The 26,591-nt window shown below is 44.6% G+C and overlaps 1 protein-coding gene across 1 annotated transcript; it reads right to left on the bottom strand.

Moving 5' to 3' along the window:
* Positions 1 to 1,745: 1,745 nt before the first annotated feature.
* On the bottom strand, positions 1,746 to 25,871 carry LOC119375172 (uncharacterized). Its single transcript, XM_037645363.2, has 10 exons — positions 24,864 to 25,871; positions 21,579 to 21,715; positions 19,861 to 20,097; positions 16,638 to 16,806; positions 13,082 to 13,218; positions 11,942 to 11,982; positions 7,704 to 7,749; positions 6,025 to 6,118; positions 4,064 to 4,215; positions 1,746 to 1,896 (listed from the first exon to the last, which is right to left on the bottom strand). Exons 1-10 carry the CDS (start codon positions 25,419 to 25,421, stop codon positions 1,746 to 1,748), a joined length of 1,722 nt encoding a protein of 573 aa, XP_037501291.1. The 5' UTR covers positions 25,422 to 25,871.
* Positions 25,872 to 26,591: the final 720 nt, after the last annotated feature.

Genomic DNA, 26,591 nt, shown 5'->3' with positions numbered 1-26,591 from the left:
GGAAGTGATTGAAGAAATCTGAAGGGGTCACTTTCAATCGGACGTTGACTGTGTTTTTTGGGAAGTTTGAATAGTTCGAATAGTAAAATTCCAGTGTGACTCGAATCGAATAGCAAACACTATTCGAAAAATATTCGAAATTTCGAATATTCCCACACCCCTAATTTTTTACCGCAACATGTATGTAGTGTTCGTTGCAAAGTAGGAGGCTCTGAAAAATGTTCGCTATACAGGGTGTTTCAAGAAATGTGTCCAACCTTCTCAAAAAATCAGGAAAAGGCGATATTTGCTTGGGGCTTTCAGAATTGCTTTTTCTGTAGCGGCAGGAATCTTAAGGTACTTAAGGACATAATTTAGTACAGCAATTAAGAAAGTTACATTAATTAACTTTTAATTAGTGGAGTTAGGTGATTGTGTCAAATGGAAGAATTGAAGTTCTTCATGCGAGGAACCCGTCCGAGCTTTGAGATTTCGAAAAAGCGTCGTCTAGTAATTGTTGTGGCGTAATGAAATTCAACGAAATGCAACGGCTTTCAACAGCGAAAGCCATCGAATTTGGTTGAATTTCATTACTTCGTAATTATTACTAGATGCCACTTTTTCGAAATCTCAAAGTTGGGTTGGGTTTCTGGCATGAAGAACTTCAATTCTCCCATTCACATAACAACGTAACTCCACTAATTAAAAAGTTAATTAATTTAGCTTTTTTAATTACAGTCCCAAATAATTTCTTTAACCATCTTAAAATCCCTGCCACTACAGAAAAACCAATTCTGAAGGCAGCAATCAAATATTGCATTTTCGTGATTTTTTGAGAAGGTTGGACACATTTTTTGAAACACCCTGTATATGGACGCAATTTCAATGGGTAGCATAGAAAATCGTAAGTGCATCGACACATGGTCGTTATAACCGATAGATCGTTATATCTGGGATCATTATAAGTGGGTTTGACTGTATTTTCATTTCCGCCATATTCAGCTCGTGTCATATCGGTGCAATTTCAATTCGAATGCTTTAATCAGAGCCAAAGTCACCTATAGCGACCAGAATCGCACTGACATGACATGGTTACCTCAAGCTACTGCACATGTCAGTCGTTATACTAAAGGTTTTAATGTTGCGTTTCAACCCATGAGCACTGTATAGTAGCACTCAATATGACTTGCAACATGGGAGAAAGCAGCCTCATGAGCTCAAAGGTTGCACGTGGCTTCAAATTGAGCTGAATCCCACAAACAGATGAGGTTTTCTCATTTGGCATTGTCCCCAAGTGACAGATCAGAGAAAAGTTGTGGTAATAAAGGCTGGTGGAAGCCACGGGCGACCTTTAAGCTCTTGAGGACGCGCTACCGAGTTGCAAGTCATATTGAGTGCGACTGTACATATGGGCCCACTGTTAAAGGGAACACTTGCGTTCAGGGCATGTCAAGATATCGCTTAAATGTAAACATTTCGACAGAAGTCTGTCTGGCTGGGTGGAAGAATTAAGTCACCCCTGAAGAAGAGACCAAGCCGGTCTCGAAACGTCGGGTTTGCTCCAAGAATTTGTGGCTGGAGGTATTTAAACTTCTCAAGATATCGCTCTCTTGCAACAGCACAGTGACTTAGATTTACATAAGACTACTGGTGGTTGACAGCTCCGACTCCCTTTGACAGACTAGTACCGTGCATGAACAGCATTTCCACATCCACTTGGAGTTAGGGGGCCAGCAAAATGAAAGGTGCTCATTCGAGTGTTCCCTTTAACAGTGGACCGTACTGTACATCATGGCTGCACTGACCTGGTAGTGATGCAACCCTAGGGAACGTGTCAGTGCAGTCAGGGTAGTGTGCTTGCCACACCCGTGGGACCCACTCAGGAGCACACAAGGCGGCACACGCTCACGCAGGGGCCTGCGAAGATACGGACAAACTAAGACACCCATCTCGAAACAGTCGTATGGCTACTAAAAGCACTGTGGAGGAAGTTGCGAGATAACAAGCCCTACAGTATCATCATCACAAAAACTGCGCGAAAAACGCAGACGAAGGGAGACAAGAACAGCACAAGCGCATTGCTGTTCTTGTCTCCCTCCGTCCACGTTTTTCGCGCAGTTTTCAAGATAATGGAGTACCAACTCGCCCAACAGTTCATTCTTCTAAGACCTACAGCTTGCACACTGCTTTTACAGCAGAGCTGACATGCTCGAGGTTGGCAGAGTATCGCAGAAAGAAAATTATCATCATCGTCACGAACCGGCACGTGCTCTCTTCTTTATTGTCGTCTGCTGCTTCGCTCCCAGAACACGTGCGCCCATTTCGCCGGCGTGGGATGCAATAACTCTGATCGGCGAAAGAACGAGTACAGAGAGAGACGCAAAGATACTATTGAGAGAGAGAGAAATTCTTGGCAAAAACATTTCTTGACGAGAGCAAGCATAGCCACGTATAGTATAGTATAGCAAGGGGTAGGAAAGAGAGAGGTGCGAGGGTAAAAGCCAAGCCAAGCCAGGTCCAGCTAGGTGCCCACCAGCTCTGCTGTGACCCAGCCTTGCGCGACTTTGTGCAAGCTGGGCTAATTTTTTTGTGCAATAGTATGTACTATAAACAGGTCGCGAGATTGAATCCCGGCTACGGTGGCCGCATTTTCGATGGAGGCAAAAATGGTTGAGGCCCGTGTACTTAGATTTAGGTGCACGTTAAAGAACCCCAGGTGGTCGAGATTTCCGGAGCCCTCCACTACGGCGTCTCTCGTAATCGTATCGTGGTTTTGGGATGTTAAACTATTATTGTTTTTATTACTATAAACAGCATCTGCCAATTCATTTGGTAAATGAAATCGTGTTTATGCAGCAGGCATCTGTTTACTATTTTCTCGATGTCCTCAATAACTCGGTACTCTGTCATTCCAGACAGTTTTGTTTTTTCCGTTTCCACAGAATCTGAATTAACCAATTTTTACCGTAGGTCAAGGACTCAACTATCGATATTATCAAGAGTACTGCTGATAGTTTTTCATTACTAAAGGGACACTAAAGAGAAAAACCATATTTATCGTATTAGTAAATTACTCTTTCACGATATCAAGATCAGCGCGCTAGCTGCAAGAAGACGCTTGGTAAGCGAGAAGACGCGCAAAAAGAAAATGTGGGTGGCGACTCCACCTTGAAGTTACCGCACCACTCGTCGTGATTTCGTAGATTTTGGCAGCGCCTACTAGTGCCTAAGTTAGTTCCTAATCGGTAAATATGAAGTACACTGTCCTCTGAGGGGGCCAGTCTTGACATACCGAGTTTCAGAAAAGTTAGTTGAGCCAGTGTGGCTGGAATTTGAATAAAACATTTTGAAATCCGTGACGTCACGTGCATAGATTTTGGTGTGAAGTTTAAAGGGGCCCTGCAACACTTTTTCAGCATGGTCAGAAAACGCTGCTGATCGGTAGTCAAGGCTCCCGAGAACACGCAAGCCAAACATCAAAGCGCGGCAGGTGGCCTGGAATTTACAATAAATTTGCAAAGTACGCTAGAAATCGTTCCCTCTTCTTTCTACAAATGATGCCAGATACCCAAATGACCGTGCCATATACCTAAATATACCTGAATATACCTAAATCTGAGCATCACGAGCTGCATCGTTATCGTGACCTCCGCGAGAGGCCACCACACGACCACATGTGTGCGTGTGGTGCTTAAGGTCGTGACGTGCGCGTGACATATCTTCATTCCCCTGTGCCATCCCTCCCTGCTTAGCTTTCAGCACACTCATCAGGACGAGAGAAGAGAGAAAGCAATTGCAGCGTGCGACAAATCTCTGTAACTCCACTCGTACTTGACCGCTTCTAAAAATTTTTGCGGCAGTCGATTCGTGAGGCAATAAACTCCTTTATAGAAGTCATCTGATGGTTACTTGGAAAAGTGTTGCAGGGGCCCTTTAAAAATGAGACTTGGACCTGGATTTTCTCTTCCATTAATGAGCCTATGATGGTGAAATTAATGACAACTGAGCTTTCAGAGTACAATTTATCAGACTAAAGAGATTCATAGTTTAACTTTAGTGTGCCTTTAAGTTTCACCTCACTCACCCAGACTGCAGGAAAGGCAGCAGGATAGACTGCAGCCGCTCGACTATGGGTGCCAGATGCGGGGGCTGGGGTGCATCCCAGATGGGGTGGGGGGCCCAAGGGCGGTGGTAGGCCGCCATGGCTGCGGGAACGTAGCAGCCCTTGGTGCCCGCCTTGGAAGAAAGAGATTGAAGACAACGTCAGCAAGTAGCGAGAAGAGCATCAAGTCCGTAAAATCCCCCCTCCACGGCACGATCCACTGTTACTGGGAATCACTGGCTCGTAATCCAGACAATACACAGAGTAACTGAAACGTTTCCCAACCACTACCAGAAAGAAGCAGTTGATATAACCAAGTGCATATACATGTACTGTTAACATGAAATATTCTGTGGGATTTTATATCACATCTAAACTGTAACTGAAGGCAGGTTCCTCACTGCATATTCCATCTGGCAGTGAGTAGCACAGTACTACAACCGCGTGCAGTAACCACTTTGCAGGTTATTTAAGGCAGCACTGGTGTCTGGCGGTATTAACAATATCACTTTATTTCCGCAACAAAACTCGCACTCTGAGTGAATAAAAGCAGCTAATGGATGTAAGTATACAGGGCGTTTCAGCTAACTTGCGCCAAGTATATTTTGTTAATTTTGCACACTCTAAAGAAAAGCTGGACAAAAATTGAACAGGGCAGCTATCTTAGCATAGATGAAATAATCCGACATTGCTGAACAAATGCTACAACTTTTCTATTGCATATTTTTCTTTAGAGTTAGTATTTTAAAGATTAATTAAGCAATCTTTGTTAACTACCCAGCATTTCAGAGTGGCAGTTATCTTACTTAGCATGGATGAAATATTCTGATGTTTCTTAACAAGTGCTACAACTTTTGTACTGGAGATTTTCCGCTAGTGTTAATAATTGAAACGTTAATTAAGCAACCTCTCTCAATTACCCAGCTTGGTGGATTGAAAAAAAATATCTGGATGTGCTACGTACGGCTCAGAACAATACTGGGCCAATTTGGCACGTGTAACGCATATGCTTGTTTTTTTAGAACTAGGTGCAAGCTAGCTGAAACACCCTGTATACATTGCACCTATAGTACTTCTATACCTCGAAGATGGGGCTCATTAGTGTCAGGGTTCACAGACCATGTTCCGTTTATTTGATAAACTCGGCGGCCAGGTCCAGTAAACAAAACACACCACATTTACTGCTGAAGTGGTTTAAGGGGGGACATGGCTTGTGGAGACCAAAAAATCATCAAAGAAAAAAGTGTTTTTTAAATTATATTATTGACATCTACAGCTATTATTTCGCATGTAAAGCCTAAGCGAAGTCTTATAAGATCAGTATTTCATCTGCAGTTTAGATCTGTGCAACGAGTATGAGCTGAACGTTAAATGTTTTTGGGTCATTTATTTAGCTTGTCGGAGTCATATCTCATGATCTAGAATAGCTAGAGCTGTAATTACTTTTTAACATAAAGCCCAAGCTGTGTATCACAAAGTGCTGAGAGCAGAATTCTAATTTTCTGCTCATAGATTTTTTAAAATTGATTTTGTTTTTTCTTTACGGTAGTCATGGTACAAACATTGAATTTCGATCATCTGCAGAATGACTAGTTATGATCCAATCTGAAAACTGTTTGCAGCGTTGCACTTATTGCATGTAGTAATATCTAGCTATCTGATAATATTCACTTTCTGCTGAACGGCTTTTCTCCTATTGTCTCCGGAAACAATAGAGAGGCAGCTTTGTGTATCTCTTAAACCAGTTTGCTTACAAGAAAAATTATTGTATATTTGAAATCAGCATGAAAAACCAAACAAGTCTATTTAATTTCATCAGGTTTGGACATAAGATACAGAAAATATCTCCACACACCATGTCCCCCCTTAACTCGAGGTCTGCCACAAACTAGAATATAACAATAATGCACACTAGAGGACGAGCACAATGACAAGAATTTCACCTGATAAAGCCTGGTGTTGGTGTCGCAGAAATAACCGGGCACATTGTTGTCAGGGCCAACCAGCTGGGTGGCTTTGAAGAAGACAACGTGGTGCCTGGAAAAGAATTTTGAAATATTGCCACCCGTGCGCTTCTTTATTTTTTATGTAACCAACCACTGGCACGTATAACCAGTGCTCTCCACAGGTCGCACTGGAATGTCTGGGAAACTTCCCGATTATTTCAGACTCTTCTTACTAGATTACGCTCACAACGCGAACACTGGAGATCATTCTGGAACCAACGTGGCCACCAGCGATAACGCTGGAGTCTTTGACGGCACGTGTATAAATGCCGACCCGCCTTAGAGCTGAGCACATTTTCGACAGCCGACGACTGTGACAGCCAGTATCAGCATACAGCGTGTACTGCTTGTACTTTTCATTTCGTGGGCACAAGTTTGCCCAATAAAGAGTTTCGTCTTTAACAGCCCGACTGCTGCCTTCTTTACCGTGCAGAGTAACGGGCAAGGGCCCGCTACTCCGCACTCTGCCCCTGATGGAATGAAAGTCGTGACACATGATTCGTCATGTGAAACGCAAGGAGGTACCAATAAAGTGTTAACTTGGTAATCACACAAGACTTGGTGCAGTGCCCCCATAAGATGAAACCACATTAAAATTGCTGCAGGGCCCCTTTAAATAGATTCCTTTAGATGCTAAAGTAATGTGTACAATTCAAATTAGTAGCTTGCTGTTGAGCATAGGTCGGCAAACTCACTCAGACTCAGGTCTGGCCGTGAGTCTGAGTGAGTCCGGGTGACTAATAATTTGGTGAGTTTGAGTCCGTGTGAGTCCAGTTGAAGAAAAGTTTAGTGAGTCTGAGTCCGAGTGAGTCCAGTTGAGGAAAATATTGGTGAATCTGAGTTCGAGTGAGCCCTAAGTGCAAAATATATTTTTTGAGTGAGTCCGAGTGAGCTCCACCTTTTGTTGCCGACTTAGGGTCCTATCTACTCATCTTCAGCATTACTGTCAGGCTTATGTCGGCTTACGTTTATACTCTATTCTATTCACACATATCTCAGCACACACATGCATGCATGCGCCACTTTAATATTTATTGATCAGAGGCACGAGTTAGGGGGAGGGGTGCTATAACCTTCCCCCGCAAGATCTTTCATGGGAAGTTCTTGATAAAAATATCTCGTGTGAGTCGCGCATTTCATAAAAATGTCCTTTTTGGATCGATATATGATAATGACGACATGTGATATGTGATAACTCGTATTTGAAGATACAAGATCAAAAGGTGTATCGTAGAACACTGATTATGAGGTAATGGCGTTAAAGGGGATTGACACCATAATCAAAAAAGCTAATTTTACGCCAACGGACTCATGAGTCGACTCACTCAGGCTCAAGTGAAACCGTGAGTCTGAGTCTGAGCGAGTCCGGCTGAGAAAACATTTAGTCAGTCTGAGTCCGGGTGAGTCCGGTCGAAGAAAATTTTGGTGAGTCTGAGTCTGAGTGAGCCCTCAGAGCAAAATATATTTCCTGAGTGAGCTCCAATTCTTTTGCCGACCTCTGCTGTCGAGACACTGTTACAGCTCCCCTTCATCTCTCAGCCCTGCAAACAGATTTTCAATGCACACGAGATATCTGTATGATCTATAAACAAAACAAAACACAAAACAGAGCATACCTCTGCGATGAACCATCTGGGAGGTATTCCTCAGAGCAGGGCAAACCTGGGAAAAAAAAAAAAAAAGGCACCCATCTAACATTCCTGCTCAAGACTAACACTCCCATACTTCTAAGGTACATTACTACATGGATCTGCACTCCCATGAAATTACCAGAGCTCTGACGATTAAAAAACACATGCAGTCTTGTTTTAGTCGGATATCGATCGGTTGTCTTATCTGTCCAGGAGTTTGTATTTCTTGATAACACATAACTCTACTTACTTCTCGTGAACACTATTCCACCACTGCCACTTTTAACAGTCTTTTTCTGGTTTATTTTTGCGTTAATCAAAGCTTGTTACATCAACATTCTTAAGGCTTGGTGTGAGGCTGACTGGTTCTGATTCCTAGTGAATAAATAACAGAGCGAAAAGACAAGAACAAGAAGGTGACAAACACGTGAGCCGTGCGCGTCACCTTCTCATCTTCGTTTTTCTTCTCACACTGTTATTTGTTCTTTGTTACACTGAGTTAGAACTGTACTTCAGTCTAGCTCAGTGCATACAATATGATCCTGTTGGCTACCTGAATAATGTGCACTGTGGGGCCAACCATTCTGATTAATTTTAAACTGCATCCATTCAGTGTAAGCTTACAGTTCTGCCCTCATTATATCAGAGGTCACAAACACGCGGCCCGTGTGCCACACGTGGCTTGCTGACCTTTCGCAGCGGCCTGCACATGAGTGTTTTCGTTCCATGTTTTTTTTTTTTTTAATTTTCTTAATAAGTATGTCCACGAGCTATTCAGACATGACTAGCCTCAAGCATTTCTTTCGTGAGACCATGCGGTCACCATGTGTTGAGACATAAACGTGGATAAAAAACTGTATATTTCAGAATCGGCGTACAGATTTTTTATTTATCTTAGAAATCAGTAGCGATAGGTTTCTCAAATCCTGATGCCAAATTCCCTTCCAAATGGCAACATATGCTGACATCTTGTTCAAGGTGCTGCCCCCCCCCCCCCGTCGCTCCAGCCTTCTTCACTGTCCCGGCCCTTACGGGACTAAATTTCGTGACTGCGGCCTGCTAGCTGAGGCGAGTTTGAGACCCCTGCATTATATGATCCCCTACAGTAGCAATCATTGAAAACATTTTGACAAATAGTTAAGTTTCATATACAATAAAAACTGTAGAGGTCAGAACCCCAACTATCAGTAAAAGATTCATTCTCCCGAGGAAAAGCATGAAATATTCACGCATGTGGAGAGTATCACTACACCTTTCAGACAAGTACATGTCCTTGCTTTTTCCTTTTTATCTTTTCTCTCTGCAATGTGCAATACGCGTTGCTGTGATGTGTTTAGTTTGCCAGTGTTTCGCACAGTGTGACAACATCCTACGAGTATTAGGCAAAAATTCAAAGAATTTCGGCAGAACCTATATCAGGATAAACATTGATGTTACGCAATTAATGGCGAAACATTGTAGTAAACACTACACTGCCATCACGGAAATGTGTACTGTTTGAGGTACGTGTGAATCCTGGCTTCTCTCTTGCATATCTCTCTAAATATGCTGTGCCATCTAACGCCACTGCCACAAAGTCGGCATGTCATATTTGTCTGTGCAGTCGGACAGCAGTGTCATAATTTGGATGACGGGTTCAATTCTACTCATGACTAAAGCAATCCCTGACAATTTTTCAAATGCTAATGGTATGCCTTTTGCTACTATGACAGGCTTCAGATGGATGAACGATCTCACATATGGTGACATCATGCACACCTGAGTGACATCGCAGTACGCATGTGTGTGTATACCAGACAAACACCAATAAACACAAATTACAATACTAGCAATGTTCCTACGGCGGGTTATGAACATTGGGCCTCTAGTACAGAAGCCCGATGCTCTAACCACTATGCAACAGGCACATGCCTCACCAGGAAGGATGGCAGGCCTATAAATTTCCCGTGCTGAGACGCTTGGTACGTTTTCAACATTACCAATGGTTTTCCTGAAGGATTTCCTTCGTGCGAGCCAGCACGTTGAGACAGTTGGCATGTTTCTGCAGTTCCGACGGAGTGTCGTCAAGAAGCCACTCATGATAATGATACTAACTGACACCATTCAACTGCTGCTGTAACCTTGTTTCTACTTTCTTGTTGAAAAGTGGCCTGTACCCAGTGGCCACAAATGACATTAAAAAGATCTGTTGACCAGTGGCATTAAGACAGTGCCAGAGACTACCGTATTTACTCGATTCTACCGCGCCTTCGATTGTAACGCGCACCCGTTTTCCGCGACCAAAAAAAAAAAAAAAAAAAAGAAGTAATACATTGATTGTAATGCGCACCCATTTTTCGTGAGAGAAAAGACCAAGAGAAGTCCGTAGGAGTCAAACCTCGCACATTCAGAAGAACAAGTACTTGGGTTTTAAAGAAGTAAAGTTTCAAAAAAGTAAAACACAAAGTCAAACAGCGGGCCTTGCCGCTAAAACTGTCACAACTACAGCGGCGATACGAGTCCCGTAATGGATCAGTCCTCATCGCTGTCGGACAACTCCTTGTCGCTGTCAACGCTCTTCGATTTCGGGAAACCGGCCCTGCTTTGGTCCACTGAAACCTTTCCGTGAAGCTTTGCTGCAAAAAATCTTCTGCTTCTGTTTGCGTCAGTCTCGCATGCACGTTTCGGGAACTCTGAACGTACGCGATGCGGCCTGATTTCCGTCCATCTCTGCACACGTAATAACTATTCTTTTAAATGCGCCATCGTGGTGCACTTGTCGAGTGTTTGGAGTCGGCACTTCCATGTCGTCGATGCGAACGCAGAACGGGTTGACAGTCTCCTCAGCACACGAGAAATGGCCAAGGCGCGTAGAAGGCGGCCTGAAATGCCGATGGCAATATGATAACCGAGTTTCTTTTTTTTTTTTCGGTACTCGATTCTAACGCGCATGGACTCGTTTTACCGGAAAAAAGGTGCGCGTTAGATTCGAGTAAATACGGTATGTTACCAAAGTTGGTCCAACAGTTAGTTGGTCTCAAAAGAGGTTCCTTCAGAAGACCAGCCTCAGGCTCTACCCATTAGATCATGGCCTACCAAGCAACCCACGCTGGCGGGAAAACAGTTAAAGATGTACACACAAGGATGTGTGCAAAATACTCCCAGAAGATTACCGGTATTAAACGCTAAGCACCTTGATGTGCACACCTAGAGCCACTAACTCAAACCTTATTATATAATGAAGTTACACGTTACACGAAAATAACTTCGTTATATCCGAAAATTCGTTATAAAAGTATACTCCTAACACTGTATGTATTGCAAGACTATATTTCATTTACTTCGTTATAACCAATATTTCGTTATATCCGTGTTCATTATATCGACGTTCCAGTGTATATTGTAGAATGTGGATGATGCATTGCCTGTAGCATAATCTACAAAAAAAAAAGAAAGAAAGATTCTTTAACCACCAATACATGCCACCAAGGAAGTCCCCAGATTCAGCAACGTGGCCCCTGTTATTATGCCCAACTATTTGCCAACTCTAGCAGCCAATAGAATAATACTCAGCCTTTGACTACAGGATTTTGCAAAGCCCACTGAGCAGGTTTGAGATGTGAAGTTCAGTGCTTGCAATGCAAGGCTCCTATAGAAGCTGTTCAATATACACAAACCAGATTTGTATTACAAAAGCATGCTGCCTAATTTTTTGCACCCAGTATATTTTCTCCAGCATGAACTCTACCAAGGCAAGATATCAGCTGCATGAGAAAAAAAGAGAACATCCGTATTGTCCTCTCCTTTTTGTACGCTTCCGATTAGTGTAAGCCACTTATAGCAACATGAAGTAAAAAGTGACAATCAAGTGGTTAAAACGTAAGTTGAGAAATATATACTTCGGAACAAATGAATCTAACTAACAAGCAGAAAGTTTATATATGCTCAGGCATAAAAGTACGCTCTAGTTCAGTGTTTGATGTATCTAAATTGCTAGTCCTTCTACACTCAAACCACTATATAACGAACGCAGATATAACGAATTATCGGTTATAAAGAAATAAATGAAGAATAGTCTTGAAATAGAAACAGTGTTACGAATGAACGTTTATAACGAATTTTCGGATATAACGAAGTTATTTTCGTGGCAGATGTGACTTTGTTATAATGAGGTCTGAGTGTAGTACTAGTTATGTTACAAGGGTTGTCAGGGCAACCGAGAAAAGTAGGCAGGGGTCACTCACCATGGAGGTTGATGGTGATAATATCCCCACTGCAGATGTACCTGGAATTTGGGGAGGCGACATCACATGTCTCTCTCATCTAAGCAAAGATTAAGAGAGTGTCACATCGTCGAGTCCATGACTTACTAGAGCTAATAACTGTTGGGTTGTCTAGCAGCTCATTAATCATAATGAGGAATGTTCATCAGCAGGCCACACCTTTGTTTTTACTAGGTGCTTATGAATACAAAGAGAAAACTGGTAACAAAAAAAAAAAGCCTAACGATTTCAGGCCCAGGAAACTTACGTTTGTCACATTGTAGTGACAGTACAGAACTAGCAACACTGCCCAAAACACAAGTTTGGTATCTAGCTCTTTGATGGATGAATTAATGTGCAAAGATACACTAAAGAAATCCCAATAACGGCGAGCACAATTGTTGAGAATTGAATGTAATGCGAAATATGCTCAGCAGACATCCCAGATCAATCATTGATGCTTGTATACATGGAATCTTAGCATGTTCATACTGTACTTTGTTGCGTATAACCAGCACAGAAAACACAGAAAATATGGAGCTAAAGCCGAACCACGAATTATATGTGAATTTTGCCATGCAAGATGGCTTCACAGCACTGCTCCACAGTAATACAAGGAATGCGACGTCACGGCAATATATGGCGATCTTTTTTTTTTTTTTAGGTTTTACTTTTCTGGGGTTTGTAGTCTAGGGTGTGGGCTATATGCAGGGGGCGGGTTATATTCGAGAAAATACAGTAGTTCATGCTTTGCACCTTTTGTCCCCAATTGTTTCTAGTCACGTTTGACGTTTCATAACAGAGCGAAAACCTGGCCAGCAAAAGTTGGGGACAACACCGACAAAGTGTGGACTAGTACTCCATTCCATACACAGCAGATGGCTTGCATCTCTGACGTACAACATTTGCGACTATAAAAACGGCGCATATCTTGCAACTAGCTCGTAACGTCGCCTCACCATAATCAATAATTTGTACAGAATGTTGCTTAGGGCATTTTCTGAAGTGAACTGTGACGACAAAATGAGGATAATTCTTTTGCAAAGCCTACACCTAAAGGCCTGTAGAAAGTCAAGCATAGCAATCACTCCGTAACGTAATGACACGCACATGCGCTCTTACCGGGGCCTTGAGAAGTGCTCCTTGAGTAGTTCTGTGCATTCAATAGTGTGACTGTAAAGAGGACTTCGCACGATGGCCAGGTGAAATTCTTGAGCCGATGCTGGTAGACTGCCTTTGCTGGAACCTGCCAACGGCTCCTGTGAAACAGAGAGGACGTCAAAAAAAAAGAAAAAAAGAAAAAACACCATTACGCAGATCTCGCGCACTTTGGAAATCAATGTGACACTGAACATTTTGCATGTAGCTGGCAATCCAGGATCAATGGGAGTCCTGCAGAGCATTATCAAGCACACAAACACGTTTGTACAAAGCAAGCGATCGTGCGTGACACGAAACAACGACTGCGTGATAGAGACAGCAACAGCATGATGACTGAGTTAATGCACTTTAATGAAAGAACTTTAAAACCTGTACGATTAGGACCTGGACCAATCCTGAACGTGCTGCAGTGTGGCTTCTAGAAGGGGAATACTACTATGTGAAAACTTGTGCACTGTTACTCTGTAAGCAATTAAATGGTATGCAATGAAATAGGTATGGAAGACAGTGGCAAAGCTGACTTCTAATACACAGGCGTTAACATTCCTGTGATGTTAGCTAACAGAAACCTGTATATCAATGTGCGTCTTCGCCCTTTTTAAGCGTACTGTTCCCATGCAATGTGGTGCAAGCACCAATTGTTTAGAGCGGCTTGCTTTGCATTGCCGTGAAAGGTTGACACACGCATCTGTTATTTGTGCTTAGCACTGAAAATGCTCACTGCCACTTCTGACTTAATGACCGCTGCATTCCTATAAGTGTTTTCTCCTAACAGTCAAGCAATCACCTGTAGCAATCATGACGCGAGCACAGCCCCGGATAAACTACGCAATCTTCGTCTCCAGCTCTAGATACGCAGCGGCCTGGCACTGAAACAAAGTTTTCTTTTGATTGCTGCATGTCATTATTTCACCCTACAGCGTTTGCCAGTAGCGAATGCTTCTATGGTGCACTCGATCTGCCCGCTGATCATAGCCATACGCGACCGATTTAACCAAAGCTGCCGGCATTGTGGGAAGCAACAAAGAAAGAGTATCTGGTGAGATCGGAGCAGCTTGAACACCCGTGCAAAGATAAACTTTCAATTATTGTGACTCACAGCTCCTGCTTGCGTTCACATGCCCTAGCATCCCCAAGAGAGCAAATCCCAAGAGAGCAGCGCTCGTCTGTGTTTCTTCCTGGTCCCTTGTCCTTTCTTGCACTGTTAGTCACATATAGCCTCCCCAACCCGTAATTCACACACTTCCTACCAGATTGCTTCGTGCCTTCGCGAACTCGATCGCTGTTTTCTTTAACACTACGGTAAACTGTCGTCGGCCACCGGTTGAGAACAAGAAAAAAAGTAGCACGTAGCCCAAACAGATTCACAAGACAACAAAAATGCAAAAATGAGGCCGGCCACGGCACAAGGCAGGTACTAGTAAACAAAGCTATAGAGCTTCCCAATATTAAATAGAGGGACCTCTCACGCTGCGATCATCCAGCCACCATGGGAATGATGGGTAGAACATGGATTTGCCTAATCTTCATCCTTGCGGCTTCGAATACACTTGTGGCTTCGTTTATTTTGTGTTTTGGCATTTGTTTTGGATAAAAGAGTAGATCATTGCGATCTTCGTGAGCCAATTTGAATTGGTGAGTCTAAAAGGTTAAGGTGGTGAAGTAAAAGCGCTGAACATCTGCTGAACTTCGTCTTGCGTCAAAGCGGCTCCAGGCCGCATGGAGCCAAACAGGGCCAACAGAATGAAGTTTAGACAAATCCACGTACTACCCATCATTCCCATGCTGGCTGAAGCGCCATGTGTTGCAGCTCCCATAGACACTAGCACCAGAGTTACCTCTAGTGTATATATAGGAAACTCCATGAAGAAAGTGACACCGATGTTTGCAGTGGCGATGGAGACGGTTGACTTCAGATGCCCATAGTGGCCGGACTTCCAAAGTTTTTCTGCCAATGACCGGTATATAAGATGGAGGTCAATTTTAGCACGAAAGTGTTTTATGCCCGGGTCCACCACGGCTCCACTGACGCATTTCCATCACGGATATGACGTTGTAAAATATAAAGACTAACATATGGCTCAGAAAAAAAACTAGAAGAAAAAGTTCCGTCACCGGGAGTCGAACTTACGACCCCTCGATCCCCAGCGCGCAGCGCGAAACGACTCCGCTACAGACGGCACGTTCTTCTTCATACTAACAGCGCGCTATTTTATACACCATTTGCCAGTGGCGGTACTCAGAGATTGGTGGTACATCAAGCGTGTTTTCGTTATCACTAGTGAGATGGCGCGAAGGGCTCGAAGGGCGCGCATTAAAGGTAGTCTCCCCATGCGTTGAAATGAGCATGCGCCTCTACAGGGCGTGATCGCTCGTGCGCGTGCGCTTATCTTGTACGTCTTACGCTCTCATAACAAGTTTGCAGTGAAGTTACAGAGAGCACGAAGGTCACTTCGCTCACTGCAGCGGCCGCTTTTGCGAAAGGAGCACGCTGCTCACAAACAAATAAGTTACAACTGTGACAGTTCGTGCTCATCCTGTGTATACTTGTGCGTTCGTTTCGTGCGTCCTCCTTTGTATTTGACCAGCGCGCTTTAACTGTCGAGCTGTGACAATTAGTTCGCGCTCGTCCTGTGCATGTTCGTTCCATGCGTCCTTTCTGCTTGAGCAGCGCGTTGCAAGTTTCGAGCTGCTTGCCGTTCTTCGCGTGACGTTACAACTTGTTGCTATAGCATTCATTCCTTCGCCCTCGGGGCGAAACAATGCACTACAAACGCTCAACTACGTTTGTGAAGACACGTTTTGCTTTCGTGTTATACCGATTCCTATGACAGAGGGATCAGCCATGTTTTTTATGGCTGTTTTTCGAAAAAAAAAAAATTCGACCTATATTCCGGTTTTGACATTCTCGCGGACCAGCTTCAGTCTGCACAAAACGATTTGTGAAACAACGAAGGCCCAAATCACAGTTGGGATCCTCAGGGAGAAATGCCGAAATCCTCCCTTGTAGCGTGAATTCTCCCCTCTCGTGCGAATGATGACTGCGGAGTGATCCGAATCACGTCACATGTCACATGACTGATTCGTCTGCGATCACGTCCATTGTGTGAATACAGCTTTAGGTGCATTCATTGCAAGTAAGAAGATTTAAGTGCCTCGGTGACTTCTATCTATGCTCTTTATCGTCTTGATAGAGATCGTGGTGCTATCTAGGAGCAGTGCAATGAAGCAGTGCATCACGAGCACTAACAAGCACCGACAGTGAGCGCTGCTGCAGTCAAGAAGTTGATCTCGCAAGGCTGGCCTCCAACGTACTCAGTGGTGACAGATTGAAGAGCTGAAAGGCACCTAAGGAATGAACGAACAAGCAGATATCGTACAGTGCGCACCTGAGCGCTGCGTAAAACACAAAGACGTGAAGCAGCTTCCGTGTTCTTACATTGCAACATTATGCGTCTTTCGTGCCAAAGATTCAAACACTCTGATGAAAGTAAGGAAGTGGGGTGTAAGTGCATACCAGGTGCAGACGTGCTGTAGGCCGGACCAGTAGTGCGGGCCTGTCCCGGTCGTGCAGGTGAAACCAGAGGTGGGGGCTCAGGTACGCCGCGTCGTCCTGAGTGACGCCACTTGCCAGCTCACTCTCCATCATGTGCAGCCTCTCCATGCTCCATATTGCCACCGCACGTCTGCAACGCAGGAGAGCAGATAATAATAACTGGAGTTCTACATCCCAAAACCACAATATAATTACGAGAGCTGCTGTAGCGGAGAGCCTCTAGCATCTCGCCTCCATCGAAATGCGGCCACTGCGGCCAGGATTCGATCCCGCGACCTTCGTGTCAGTAGTCGAGCACCATAACTACCAGACCATGGAGTGGGTCGCAGAAGAGCAGAGTCAAAGAGAACAGGTGCCTGGCCAATTGGCTACGTAGCTTTCCATGACATGCGAACATTTTTGCAAGCTTACCGTAAATCTTCATAATAAAGGTAACATTCGTACATCTTCCAGAAAAAGCTAGTCTTTGTACTACACTCACAAAATGAAAAACAACCGAGAAACCTTAAATGCAATTATTTGAGAGTGTGATGTCACGTCACTGCATCTGGTCGAGAAAGGTGTGTCAAGAACGCTGATGAATTCCGAAGCATACAATGTTTCGATATGTATACCTTCGAAAGTGTATCGTGCACGTGTTAAATACACCGCAAATTCATGAATGTTCTACTTGTAATGTTTAATACTGTTAATCTAATAAAATTTGTCTATTTCATCTGATCAACTGTATCATTATAGTCACAGCGAAACAAATCTACCCGAGTGTATAATGTACAGTATTGAAACGCAAAAATTTAGAGCTAAGTAGTGGACGTACTTTTTAGGCTTGTGCGAATAGTACATTTTAGGTTCGAAGCGAATTTGAAGCGAATAGTGATTTGGTCGAATAATTTCAAATCGAATTCGAATAGTACATATCACATATTGTAAAGAAAAATGAGCATATTTGTGATGACCCAACTAACCTGCACAATATTTTTTAAAATTGAAACAAGGCATGTGCAAATGTCATTATTTTTGGTTCAAGGGATAGTGGAAGCAACTTTGAATAGTAGCAGGATTTTACTTTTGGTAGAATGCAAGTGATAACCTGTAAAATACGTTACGTTTTAAAATTTGCTTTACTTAGAGCATATAGGCCAGTATAATGAGCGTTTAAACTTCAAAAATAATGAATTGGTGCGAGCATAAATTGTTCATTTAACCTTGAAGTGGGGCTTCACGGCAGTGCAGATTTCCCCTGGATGGGTATACTCACAATACAGCCCCCCTGCATTGCAGTGAAACCACCTTTACAGGGATTACATGCGGTTTATATGTTTACTTGTTCATTTAGAATACTTCAAAATTTAGAATAATTTAAATTCGTTTCGAAGCGAATTCAGATACTGTAATATTCGTTCGAATATTCGAACTGCTCGAATATTTGCACAAGCCGAGCACTTTCGTTTTCAGTATCTATATCTTGTGTAATATTGGCACAATTTCGGCTCATGCACTTACATGAGAGCAAACATTACCTTCAGTGGCCATATTCCTAGCGACATGACACGGTTACGTTTGTGGCTGTCAAGGAGCTTCAAAGGAGTGTTTTTTAATACCATGCATTCTTTTCACTTTGCCGATGATGGAATTCACATTTACTAGTAGCACATGAACAGTGGTTACAGACAAAATGAACAAACAATGTGACGACGATTTTAGTGGAAAACAACTAACCCCATTTGTTACCCTTGCTGCATTAATGAGGATGACCTGTGGAGTTTAACTGTGCAAGGGCCAGAACTCTGCACTGTGAAAACTTCATTCATTCCGTGTTATGCGTTACAGTATCCCTACAGCATAGGTTCTCAAACTGGTTTCCGCGGAACTCAGGAGTTCCGTGAAGAGGATTTTGGGGTTCTGCGAGTGGTGAGAACGAATGTGACCTGCTGTCATAAGAAAACTTGCAAGAAACTATGCATTTAACGGAGCCATCGCATGTCGCATCTGCACATCGGGTGTCTGCGGGTAGCGAGACACACACACGGTAGCGGCACCAAAGACTCGTCATCTAGCGGACGCCATGAAACTTGGGATTTGCAGACCCGCAATGACAGAGGGCGTGGAGCACTGGTAATTCATGCTCGTGAGCACAAATCGCAGGCACGATGCAAAAGAGGTTTCAGTTATTTCGCGCACTACAACTCGCAAGTACAAGCAAGCATCGCACGACATCGAGTTCGAGGCAAGCCCTCCAACGTCCATTCTCTAGCGCCTAAATGCATTAAGTTTGGGTATATACATAATGTCAAAGCAATGAAGTACATTCACGATCAAATTAGTTAGCTATGCATCTTACGATCAGTGGTACAAAGCTCGCTTTATCAGGGACGAGTGGCCCTGGCGATTTTTGCCTTTTCAATTGCATCCTCCTTTCATATATCGCTTCCTGTGCGTTGGACTGTTTTATTACACATCCTTGAATGTTCTGCTGACGGTTGTCTTCCATTTGAATAAAGTGCAAATGGGGATGCGTGCGTGTCCACTCTCGCGGGGTACAACCGTGGCCTCCAAGATTGGTTCCGGCGATCACGGAGGCCACGGGCAAAACAAACCTGAAGGTGGTCCAGACCAATATTTTGCGATTTACTTGTATGACGCACGTGTTAGCATTTGTTAGTTAAAACTGGAACTTCGAGCCTTCAAAACGCACGTGTGGGATGCTGTGTGGTGACGACCAATTCAGAATATGGGAGGTCGTGGTGTGCGTGATGTTTATCGCGCGCATCTTCAGTCTGCATCCAACTACTCACTCAGTGTTACATGGCACGCGCCGTGATCAGTGGCTCTGCTGAGCTTCATAGCCAAGGTTACCACAGTTCTCCGTCAGGGCTACACAAAACAATAACAGCAGAGCCACATTATCGCACTTTCTCGTGCAACCATCTGGGGGAGGGAAGGTCATAAGCCTATCTATGTATTATCGCGAGTTCCATATCAACAGCCATGGCCTTCGACATTAGAGATAACTGGGCAATGCGGTGGCATTAAATGTGGTGTCCCCTGCTCATTCCGATTCTCCCCATGCTAAAAGCACACGGAAAAATTAGGGATCCCACAGCACTCTCGAAAAGCAGGTCGGGGTTTCCCCAGGCCAGACGATATGCGAATCCCCGCCCTACAGCATACTTCAAGCGCTCACTTGAGTTGTGGCTCCGATGATGTGGTGCTGCGGCCTCCCTGCTCTTGTAGCCATGCTTGAGCCCAGGAACCCTCGGACAAGCCCAGGGCAGCCATAGTTGACTGACTGAGGAAGACGCAGTTGAGTGGGTCGGCCGTCGTTGGTATTTCGTGTTCGGGTAGCTGGGGAAGGATGTGGACACGTAGAAACCCCGGGGTACGCCTCCGTGCGGATGCGGCAATGCCTGCTGCCACGGACCTGCAGTGCAGAGAAGGCAGATCACTGCATACACCTGCCACAAGTGACACAGCAAGTCATGTGGCCTGTCTCACACTGTCGTGGTCGCCACTGTTTTCAACGTCACCCGCCTGGCAAATAAAAAGCATGCGAAACTTCGGTTGCCGCGGCGCAGGGGAAGTTCGGCGCATAAACGAGGAGCGCTGACAAGTTAGTCGGCGATTTCCTGCTACGGCACTTTTCCTTTTCTTTTTTGCATTCATTTTGTTGGCACCGCAGGTCGGTATACGTTAACCTTTCAACATTTGCAAATTTAAGCAAATGCGAATTTACGCCCCAGTCACTTCAATCCTTGGAATCGCACGACTGCCTGTTCGTCGCATCTTACACACGCGCAGCCTTTAAAAAATGGTGGTTTGGTTATAGTGCGGACGTTTGCTCCTGCAGCAACTTACGTCATAAGCGGTCTATATGTAGTCCGACCAGCACAGCACTTTCTCCTTGATCTACACGTGGTTACAGCCACTGTAGCATAACGTGCGCCCGTGAGGATAGCAGGATAAATGTCGCTTCCAATTGTATGGATGCATGCTTGGGCGTTTAAGACTCTGTTTCGTTTTCGAAACATTAAAACACCATGTTTGCTGCAGCTTTGGCGCAGAATAGCGAAAATGTAGCAGGATTTGTCCTTTAGAGCAGTTTGGCGTAGCTATCACAACAGTGAAATAAGAGATCACTGCACGCCAAAATGCAATTCCCACTTTTTTAAGGTTCAACATCGCAGCAAATGTGGCAGCACGCTAGAATTTAGAAGATCTTTGATTCTGTACAGGAACAGGGGCCAAACGACCCATGAACTAATGGAGGCCTTCAATGTCAAGAAATGTAAAATGCGCGCGTGAGCCAAGAATTGCTCTGCCTTAAGTGACACAGAATTTTATTATATCATTGTCAGCTCATTGTCTGCCCATTGACAGCGTTTCACATTTCATATCTTTTTTGTGTGTGTGATGCAGTACTGAGTTTTCCTGCTTTTTTTTTTTTTTTAGTGTGCAATATTTCTGTTTATTCTTTTTTTTTTCTCTGTGTATGTACATATTGAGGGTAGATCCTATTAAAATTTCAGTTGCTAGACAGCACTTCTTTTGTTTCTTATTTAGCCCCAGTGCTACTATTGCATCCTATATTCTTTACCATATATAATCCACATTTACTAATAAGCACTTGGCACAAGTACAGCACTCACCGATTGAAACGGGGCAATTTAAGGCTAAGTAACGCACATACTTTCATTTCCACAGTCCTCAGTTTGGGTCATATCAGCGTAATTTCGACTCGAACACATACATCAGAGCCAACACTATCGTTAGAGACCAGATTCGTCGCAACATGACGTGGTGATCTCAAGCAATTGCGCATACCAGCTGTTATACTAAAACATTTGATGTCGCGTTTCACGTGTGAGTACTGTGCATCAATTGCGAACCAAACAGTCAACCCACCTGTCCCGCTTGGTTCGGTGGGTTGACTGTAAAATGCGGCTGGTGTAGAGAATGGTGCCTGCCAGCCTCACAATGTCGTCGCACGGAGCGCCGTCACCAGCAGGCGTGTATTCCAGTGATGGTCGTATCACCACCACCTGCGCAGAATGTTGATTTACTGGCTCAGGCTCAACATCTTAAACACTGTGTCTATAAACGAAACTGCAGTGGAAGGCTATGAATGAACTTTGACTGAGTGAGGTTCTTAGCGCACACCCAAAGTTCAATACAGTCAAACCACAATGTAATAACACAGAACAAACTAACAGATATAAGTAAGCCATTCAAAACAGTCTCACCAACATTACAGTAAATTGGATATATGCTTATACTGAATGTCGGATAGAGAGAAGCTCTTTTTTCTTTGTAATATTGGTGCTGCACTGCTCTTTTTGATCGCAATAAAGCACAACCTGGTGCAAATTTCTCCCCCACAATAGTTTCGTTTACAAAGCAGCTTGCACAAATGAGAAAATCGTGACTGACAAAATCGATCCCGATAAGGTGCAACTGCGATCTAAGGTGTACCATGTGATAGCAGTATTAGATATGATGTCGTCCTAACGAAGCATCGGCTAGCAGAAAAAGACCAAGAAATTAAGACACCTACGCTGCATTACGTTTCTCAGTCCCCGTTTCTCGAGATGTGTGCAATGCAAGGTGATGATCACCTCCATGCCACAAACATAGAATAAAGCCCAGCACCCCTGCAGCCTACAGTGAAATGCAATTATAAAATATGTTTACACTAAAGTATTGGACATAATGAAATAATTGTAGTTCCCTTTGACATCCCCATGGATACAAGCGCTTGTAACCTTGTATCAACAAGTGAATTTAGCCCGTGTTAATCGCTTAATTGTTTTAACGGGTATGTGACCAGCATAAAGAAATATATGCAGACAGGAGCAATAGCACGCATTAAACGCACGCTGGCAAAATGCATATTTCGTGCGTGCTCATTCCTTGCTGTTACTCTTGTCCCTACATTGCATACCACTCAAAGATCCACTGCCAATTCATCTGCATGCAAATCAGCACATGAACGCCCTAAATGATCAGAGTGGCTTTCTATGTGGCTGTACTCGCCTTCAGCTGTGTATGTTGTCTGCAATATTGTGGACCACATTAAACCTTTTGTGAAAGCCTGCATCATTAAACGAGCTATGCACCACACACAGTAGAATCTTTAGAGGAAATGATTAAAGGGACACTAAAGGCAAATAACAATTTATGTCAGAGTGAAAGCCCAATGTATGACAACTTCTAAAACGGCAATATTATCGACAGCAGTGCCCTACTTACCGAGAAATTAAGCTAAATGTATCACATGATGAGCGCCACGAGTGCGACATTCTCGAAGTGATCCCGATGACGTATGAGAGTCGGCCTACAATAAATCACTAGTAATCAAACTAGCAGCATTAAAAAAAGAACTTTCCCTGCATCAAAAGACTTAATAAAATGCTGTTTGTTCGTTTCCGTTTGATTCATGGAAAAAAGAACCTCTGTGGAGTTGCCATGGGGAACGGCGCACGTGGTTCAAAGGTTCCGTTTTCGCTGAACTGCGCTTCGCCCAGTGCCCTGCTTTGCCCACGCGGTCGTGTCTCAGTGGTAGTTTCAGGATCGCGTACTGCCGCATGTGTTTTGCGCGCTCGTGAAAGTCACTCTGACAGAAAGTCAGAGCTTCGATGGCCATTGTTGCTGCTGTGGGTCCTGCTACTTTTGCTCTGCTGCTACTAGTGTCGGCGGCCGCGCAGTAAAGGCGGTCAACGTTGGGCACGGCAGCAGTGACGTATGAAAGTCCGATTTCAGGCGGGTGATTTGAAGTGCGCTAACGCAATGCGGACCACTAAAATGCAATTTTATTTCAAAATAAGCACTTCCTTGGCATAAAAGTAGCACTACGAGGTTTCTGGACCGCTATTTCAACAATCAACGTCGACTTAATATTTGCCTTTAGTGTCCCTTTAAGAGCGAGCGAGTTAGGTGTGGTGCATAACAAGGTTGTTGTTTGGAGTGTTTTGCACCTAAATATCTAACACCAGTGTCGCACAATTGACTTCAAAATGCTGCCAAGCCCATACAGGTTAGAATTTCTAGACCGTGCATGGCTCATACGTGCAAGCTGTGCAAAAGGAGCCATTCGTGACCAAGGAATTCCACCTAGCTCAAGGCCAATTGCGATCGAAATTGAACCTACCGTATGACACCGTATAATAATTTGCAAGAGGCTCAAGTTTCATGCACTTCCCTTCTACGCTATGTCCTCATTGTGAAAAACTGCATAACAAACAACTAAAATAATGTGAGGAAGGTTTCCAGCCATATGCACTGCCAAGGACACGGGAAGAAAGACGACACAACTCTCCGTGTTGTCTTTCTGCCCTTGTCCCTGTTAGCGCATTTCGCTGAAAACCCTTCACACGACGTGCAGCCAACTAGCTCAGTCAAACACTATTCTCATGCTCTACAATAATGTGACGTGCAGGGCAGTGGCAGTTGTTTCCTACAAAGCAGTGCTGAAGCTCGGCAATTAAGGCAAACCCGCCTGACACCGTGCGTACAGAGCAGTTGTGCCAGTAACACACGCAGGCCTTTTGCGTAGTTACCCAACACCCCATGCACGGAAGGTTTCAGATTGGGCTAGTTGGCAATGTGTCTTCAACAAACAGCGCAGTAGCGAACAACCAACAAAGGAGGAAACAAAGCTAAGCGCTGACTTCCAGCTGAGGATTTATTGAAAAGCGCACATGTATATATGTCGGCATACTACATCACGTGAGTGCACGCAAACATGCTTTTCGTTGCTTTCTTCTTGTGCATTTGTATATCGAGTATTTTGTTACGTCCGACAAGATTTTTCTACTTAACTTGTTGATGCTTGTTTACGCGACTGTTTGCGCGCGCTCACGTGATGTAGTGTGCCGACATATATACAGGTGTGCTTTTCGATAAATCCTCAGCTGGAAGTCGGCGCTTGTCCTTAATCCCTTCCTAGTCCATTGTCCGCTACTGCACTGTTTGTTGAAGAAGACCACATTCACGTAGCAGTAGCGTAGCCAGAAATTTTTTTCGCAGGGAAGGTGGAGTGGGGTTTCAACCATACTTTATGCACATTCCTACGTGTGTTTGTATGTGTATCTGTGCACATGCAAAATAACAAAAATTTCGGGGGGAGGGGGGTGAACTCCCCTCCCCTCTGGGTACGCCACTGTCACGCAGCAAACACTTGAGACGAAGCACCTCCGTCTCGGCAACGATGAGTCCCTGGCGCGTCGGCTCACAGTCCACCACGAGCACCGTGTCACCACCGAAAGCGGCCAGGCTGTCGTCCATGCGACAGAGTACGCCTTCGCTACCGCCGACACCCCCTCCCAGGGCCTCCCACAGGTCTGCGCCGTTCAGCTTTGTGTAAGCGTCTGCGCTCCTGGCCAGCAAGGACACCTTGGTGAGGCGCGGACACCGCACTCCGCACAGAACGTCGACCGCTTGCCCGTCTTCCCATCCTCGACGGCGATTCAGGAAGTCCCGAGTGACGAAGAGCGCGACGGTATTAGCGGATGACGTCGAACCCGGCACTTCGCGATCGCCTACAACCACGTAGTCAACGAAAAGGCCCGGACACGTGAGCGAGACGTTTTCGGGGGCGACTAGGGCCAGAGTATTGTCGGTGGCGCTCTCGCCAATCGACAGCTTTTCGGCGACGCTTCGGCTGATCCTGACCCGTAGGCCATTGCTGTCCCCGCTGCCGCTGGAGGCGGAATCGGGCAGTAGACGCAGCGTGGCTCGAACTCGTTTCATTATTTTGTCGCACGGCCGTCGAAACTTATAAAACACTACCTCTGAATCACGCACTACCTGAGGTGACTGAGTTCCTTGTTCAGGGGAGCATTGCAGTGCTGTCTCGTTGCGTCAGCACTACCACCAAACGTCACCGGCACAATACGAAGAGTCCGTTGTTCAGCGACGGTCTCTCTCAACTTGTCAGCGCAAGTAGTTCAAGCAAAGATGCGACGACGCTTGTGAATGAAACTTCGCGCACTTTCCTCGCGATTGGCACACGCGCGACAAGAAGAGAAGCAAGTGAAAGCAACGGGGTGGTGTGAAAGTTGGCGCTCGTCGTCCGAGTGTGAAGTGTTAGAGCGAGGGTGAGCTTAACGACTGCTGACAAGGCTTCTGGTTCACTGCGTCTTCGATAAGCTAGCAAGCGAGCGCGAGCTTGTCATTTTTCAATCGTCAATGGGCGGAGCCATCTTGTTCCAGTGTTGCCAGTGTTGCTGGTGTTGCCACACGTAAAAGTAGCTAAAAATAGCAAAAAAATCGAGCAAGGAGCTAAAAAGTAGCTAAATTATTTTTTCAGGCATTTTTGAACATATTATAGGCGTGAAATGAATTTAGTGGCAGTTGTGTTTATTAAAATTTAAACAGAACTATCAAGTTACGTTTCCTTGCAGGCAGCTACGCAGAACCTGAGTGAACAAAAAACAGAGTACTACCTGGTACTACATAATTGCTTAGGGCAGACGGGGCGCTGAAAGAACATGAAACGTCCGTCACATCTGGGGGAAGAGTTGCCTGCTCATTGCAGGGTGCGCGCTTACTCGCCCGTTTTTAATGATATCCCAGGAATTTAAAAAACTAGGAGGGAGTTCTCCTTCGGCGCATCGCGCCAAACCGCGTGTTCGGGCTAGCCGGCGTCCCCGCCGGTCTTCACCTGCCGCTGCGCCGGGACTACCAGCCCGATGGCGTCCATATGGCGTCCCATGTGGCGTCCATATCTCACGCAGCGCCTCTTCTATCGTCTTTAGACGACATTTGCAGCGAAGCACGCAGATACGCGGCCAATTTTTTTTTCTTCGCGTTTTTATTTATATGGTTTTTACGGTGCATAACCATTTTCGTAATTATTATTGCATTCTTATGCGCAGAGCTTTCATCTGCACTGCATCATGTAAAGCGCATGTGCGTCTT

This window comes from Rhipicephalus sanguineus, chromosome 11 (assembly GCF_013339695.2).
Source record: "Rhipicephalus sanguineus isolate Rsan-2018 chromosome 11, BIME_Rsan_1.4, whole genome shotgun sequence".
NCBI lineage: Eukaryota > Metazoa > Arthropoda > Arachnida > Ixodida > Ixodidae > Rhipicephalus > Rhipicephalus sanguineus.
The sequence above is the reverse complement of the archived record's forward strand: the minus strand, read 5'-3'. Positions and strand labels throughout refer to the sequence as shown.

What these genes read in the sequence shown, in the direction of transcription:
- LOC119375172 (XM_037645363.2), bottom strand. Translation starts at nt 25,421, where the DNA reads ATGAAACGAGTTCGAGCCACGCTGCGTCTACTGCCCGATTCCGCCTCC. An exon ending in CCAGATGGTTCATCGCAGAG is followed by an intron (nt 6,119 to 7,703) that starts GTATGCTCTGTT and finishes ATTCTTTTCCAG; the next exon opens with GCACCACGTTGTCTTCTTCA. An exon ending in CCAACACCAGGCTTTATCAG is followed by an intron (nt 4,216 to 6,024) that starts GTGAAATTCTTG and finishes CTTTCTTCCAAG; the next exon opens with GCGGGCACCAAGGGCTGCTA.